The sequence below is a fragment of the Terrapene carolina genome, unplaced genomic scaffold (assembly GCF_002925995.2).
Source record: "Terrapene carolina triunguis isolate 2854851 unplaced genomic scaffold, T_m_triunguis-2.0 Scaffold597, whole genome shotgun sequence".
In the NCBI taxonomy this organism is placed as follows: Eukaryota; Metazoa; Chordata; order Testudines; family Emydidae; genus Terrapene; species Terrapene triunguis.
The window spans coordinates 6322-10592 of NW_020664948.1; the positions used below are offsets into that span (position 1 = coordinate 6322).

Consider the following 4271-nt stretch of genomic DNA (forward strand, 5'->3'; position numbering starts at 1 on the left):
AGCCAGGACTCCTGGGTTCTCTCCCCGGCTCTGTGGTTTGCCCCAGCAATGATGCAGTAAGATACAGCAATGCCCAGGAATCCTGGGGACTGCTAAAGAGACATGTGGTGCCCCTCACTCCTGACCCGCAGCCCCCAGCTCCTCTCTTTCGCTCGCCCCTCCCCCTGCCGCTGGCCCGCGATGGAAGCTGCCATGGGGCTCTTGGGAAGAATTACGGGCTGAACAGACGTTTGCATCCTGGGCAGCCAGGAAATATCCACCCATTGCAGATGGCACCAGCCGTGCCAGGCCCGGCCTCCCGCCCACGAGTCCCCCCGCTCCAGCGCTGAGCCCTCCCCTCCCCTCCCAGAGCCGGGGAGAACCCAGGAGTCCTGGCTCCCAGCCCCCCCTGCTCTAACCACCAGACCCCACTCCCCTCCCAGAGCCGGGGAGAGAACCCAGGAGTCCTGGCTCCCAGCCCCCCCTCCTCTAACCACCAGCCCCCCCTCCCCTCCCAGAGCCGGGGAGAGAACCCAGGAGTCCTGGCTCCCAGCCCCCACCACCCAGGGACACACACACAATCCTCAGGTCACCATACAAACTGTCCTTCCCTTACTTCCCACCAGGGGGTGCCATGGGGGGGTCACTATTACACAAGGGTGTGGCGAAGAGATGCATTGTGGGTAAGGCGGAGGGCAGGAGGAGGAGGGGGGCAGTTTGGGCTCTGGGCTAGGTGGGATGGCTGGAGGTTCACACTGCAATGATGAAGGAAGGAAAGCGTCATTCTCCCCCATCACTAGGTTCAAGTGTTAACAGCCCCGATTGCGTGTCGGGTCCCACCACATCAATGGGGGCTTGGAGGAGATGTGCCTTCATGGTGAAGGGAATGGGGCGGTGCCAGGACTCCTGGGTTCTCTCCCCAGCTCTGGGAGGGGAGTGGGGTCTAGTGGGTTAGAGCAGGGGGATTGGGAGCCCGGACGCCTGGGTTCCATTCGTGGCCATGAGCCAGGGCCATCTGGGCCAAGCCCCCCTGGGTTGAGTCCGTTCTGCCTCCATAACTGTTGCCGGCAGTTTCTATGAAACAGGCTTCTCCTTCCTGTCCCAATCCATCGTGTGGCGTTATGTGCCGTGGTTCCCCGACTGCTCCGCCCCAGAGCTGGCTGCATCTCCGCATCCGGCGAGCTGTCCCCATGCGGCGTTATGTGCGGCGGGTCCCCAGCTGCCCCGCCCCAGAAGAGGCTGCATCGAACGCCCATCTGTGTCTGGGGACATGGCAGCTCCACGTTTTCTCCCTCCAGCCCCCGCCCGCCCGCCCGCCGCGCCCCACGCCGAGGCCTCAGTGGCTGCCCGGGTGTTTTGCTCTGCAGCAGAGCAGGCACGTGGCGTGTAACCGAGGCAGGGCCCTGCCGCAGCTCCACGGGAGGATGAATTATTTATCCACAGAGCGCGGGAGGCAGAGACAGCCGCTTTCCACAGCTCGCGGGGGCTGGGGGGCAGGGCTGGCAGGGGGCTGCGGGTCGGGAGTGAGGGGCACCGGCAGAGCCCGGGGCTGGGATCGGATCCAGGTGACCTGCCTTGGGCTCGTCCTGAGGCCGGGGGAGATTCCGCTGAATCGGCAACTTGCTCGGTGATCGCTGGGCTGGCAGGTGGGCGGCTGGGCCGGGGGGCTGGGAGCCAGGACTCCTGGGTTCTCTCCCCGGCTCTGGGAGGGGAGTGGGGGGCTAGTGGTTAGAGCAGGGGGGGCTGGGAGTCAGGACTCCTGGGTTCTCTCCTCAGCTCTGGGAGGGGAGTGAGGTGTGGTGGTTAGAGCGGGCGGGGGGGGCTGGGAGCCACCCCCCCATTTCTGTGCATCTCAGGCCCCAGGTGGCTCCCATCCCCCCCCCAGTGTGGTGTCTCCCCCCACCCCCGGATCAGCCCCAGGGCCACCCCCACATGCCGCAGCGCAAGGTTACAGCAACCTCTCGCCAGCCAAGCGGACCCGCTCCGCGCTGGTACCTGGGGACGTGTGAATATTTCATGTTCTCCGTAGTTACACACGGAGCCGGCCTAGAGCCGGGGGTTGGCTCCTGATTCCTCCCCCACTCCAGAATCCCACCCCCGGCACAGAACACAAAATCCCCTTCCTGCCCCCCGGGCATCGCCCTTGTCCTGGGGTCTGCACTGAGCCACTAGGGGGCGCCGTGCTGCGGGGAGCGGGGCGGGGTCTGGGCGGGGGTCTCTCTCCCCTGGCAGTCGGGGCTGGGTGCTGGGGGGTGCTGTGGGGCGGGGGTCTCAGCAGGGGGATCCCAGTGTCCTGGCCAGTTAGAACAAGCCACCACCCAGCTAAAATTCCCTGGAATTCCCACTTAATATCAAATTCTTCTGTATTTGTTTGGCAGCTGGGCCCAGCTGATCTGCCCCAGAGGTGGCCGCATCGCTGCGCCTGGCGAGCCGTCCCCTTGCAGCGTTGTGTGCGGCTGGTCCCCAGCTGCCGTGCCCCAGAGGTGGCCGCATCTCCAAGCCTTGTGTTACCCGTAACGGGGAAGCTGTCGCCGTTCTCTGGCCGCGCTCTGAGCCGTTGATTGATTCCTCAGCCCGTTAAATAAGTCATGGTGTTGTGGCGCGTATTTTATGATATTATCGCCGCTCGCCTGACGTGGATTAACAGCGTTTCTCCAGAAGCGATTTCGCTTTCCCAAGCGCTCCATTACTGATTGCAACACTTCTGCCGTCTGTTATCCTCATGCGGCGTTATGGGTGGCTGTTCCCCAGCCACCCTGCCCCAGAGGCGGCTGCATCTCAGCGTCTCCCCCACCCTGCTGGGGAGGGGCCCTGGAGCAGCAGGGCTGTGAGATACACGGGGCGGTTCACACCTCTGCGAGTGGCCGGCTCAGGCTCTCGACAGACTCTGGCAGCGTCACATGGGGGGGGGGGCCTTTCTCCCCGACCGCAAGGGCTAGGAACGGACTTTTTTCAGCCCCCGAAAGCTGAGCTTCTGGCGCATTCGTGTTCTTTTTTCCCTCCCCCCGGCAGGTATGGGGACATGGTTCCCAGCACGATCGCCGGGAAGATCTTCGGCTCCATCTGCTCGCTGAGCGGGGTGCTGGTCATCGCGCTGCCGGTGCCCGTCATCGTCTCCAACTTCAGCCGCATCTACCACCAGAACCAGCGGGCGGACAAACGCCGGGCGCAGCAGGTCCGGGGGGGGGATGCGGGGAGGGGAGAGTGAGCCAGGGTGGAGGGGGGTTGTGGGGCTGAGATGCAGAGGAGGGCTGGGGGGTCGGAAGGGGAGCTGGGGGGGAGGTTTGTGTCTGTGTCTCTGACCCTCCCGCCCCCCTGCAGAAGGTTCGCCTGGCACGGATCCGACTGGCTAAGAGCACCACGACCAACGCCTTCCTGCAGTTCAAGCGGATCGGGGGCCTCCAGGTACCTGCCCCTCGCACGCTCGCCCCCCCCCACGCGCGTCCCGTTGCACTAGCAAACACCCATGCACCATGGCAGCACACGCTCGCCCAGTGGTGGGAGAGCACTCACTGCAGACACCATGCACGCTCACCCCCGCACATGCACCCCCCCCAGCGCTGACACCCCCCGTGCACAATCGCACAGCACACTCGCCCTGCCCACAATGATGTTAGCACAGACCCTGTGCACAAACCCCCACTGCCTCAGTGGCACGGACACGACCGTGCACACTCAGCAGGCACCCACGCTGCATGCTCACCGCTCGCACTGTTGCACTAGCTCACTTGTGTGCACACTGGCTGCACATTCACCCTTCACACACTCACACAATTGCAGTAACACTCCCATGCACAATCACAGTGCACACTCACCCTTTACACATGCACACCATTAAACTAACACACATGCACAACACACATTCACCACCACCTTCTTGCACTAAACCCATCATTGTGCAAGTGCAAGGCACACTCATCTCACACTTTGCACACACACCATTGCATTAACGCCAGCACACATGCTCACAGTTCCGTTGGCACCCCCCACATCCCCACACACTGCCCCAGTTGCACTGACACACCTGTGTACAGTCACTGCACACTCACCTCTTGCACCCTCACAGTCCCAATGCACACTGGCTGTACACTCACACACACACACACTAACACACCCTTGCACAATGCCAATGCAGAATCATTGCTCCCACCAGCGCACCATTGCACTAACACCACCGTGCACAATCCCAGTGCACACTCACAACTTGCACGCTTCCCCAGTTGCACTGACACACCCACGCCCAGTCGCACGCCCTCCCAGCCTTACACGTGCACAGGAGTGCAGAACACAGC

The 4271-nt window shown here is 63.2% G+C and overlaps 1 protein-coding gene across 1 annotated transcript in view; it reads left to right on the forward strand.

Annotated features, from left to right (window-relative positions):
- LOC112118570 (potassium voltage-gated channel subfamily D member 1) overlaps window positions 1–3384 on the forward strand; it is a gene marked incomplete at its 3' end in the record, with an annotated part of 4900 nt that extends 1516 nt beyond the window's left edge. Inside the window, exons 2-3 of the mRNA XM_026659164.1 lie at window positions 2992–3154; window positions 3301–3384. Coding sequence (XP_026514949.1) covers window positions 2992–3154; window positions 3301–3384 — 247 coding nt within the window. The remainder of the gene's footprint in view (window positions 1–2991; window positions 3155–3300) is intronic.
- Between the last annotated feature and the right edge of the window lie 887 nt (window positions 3385–4271).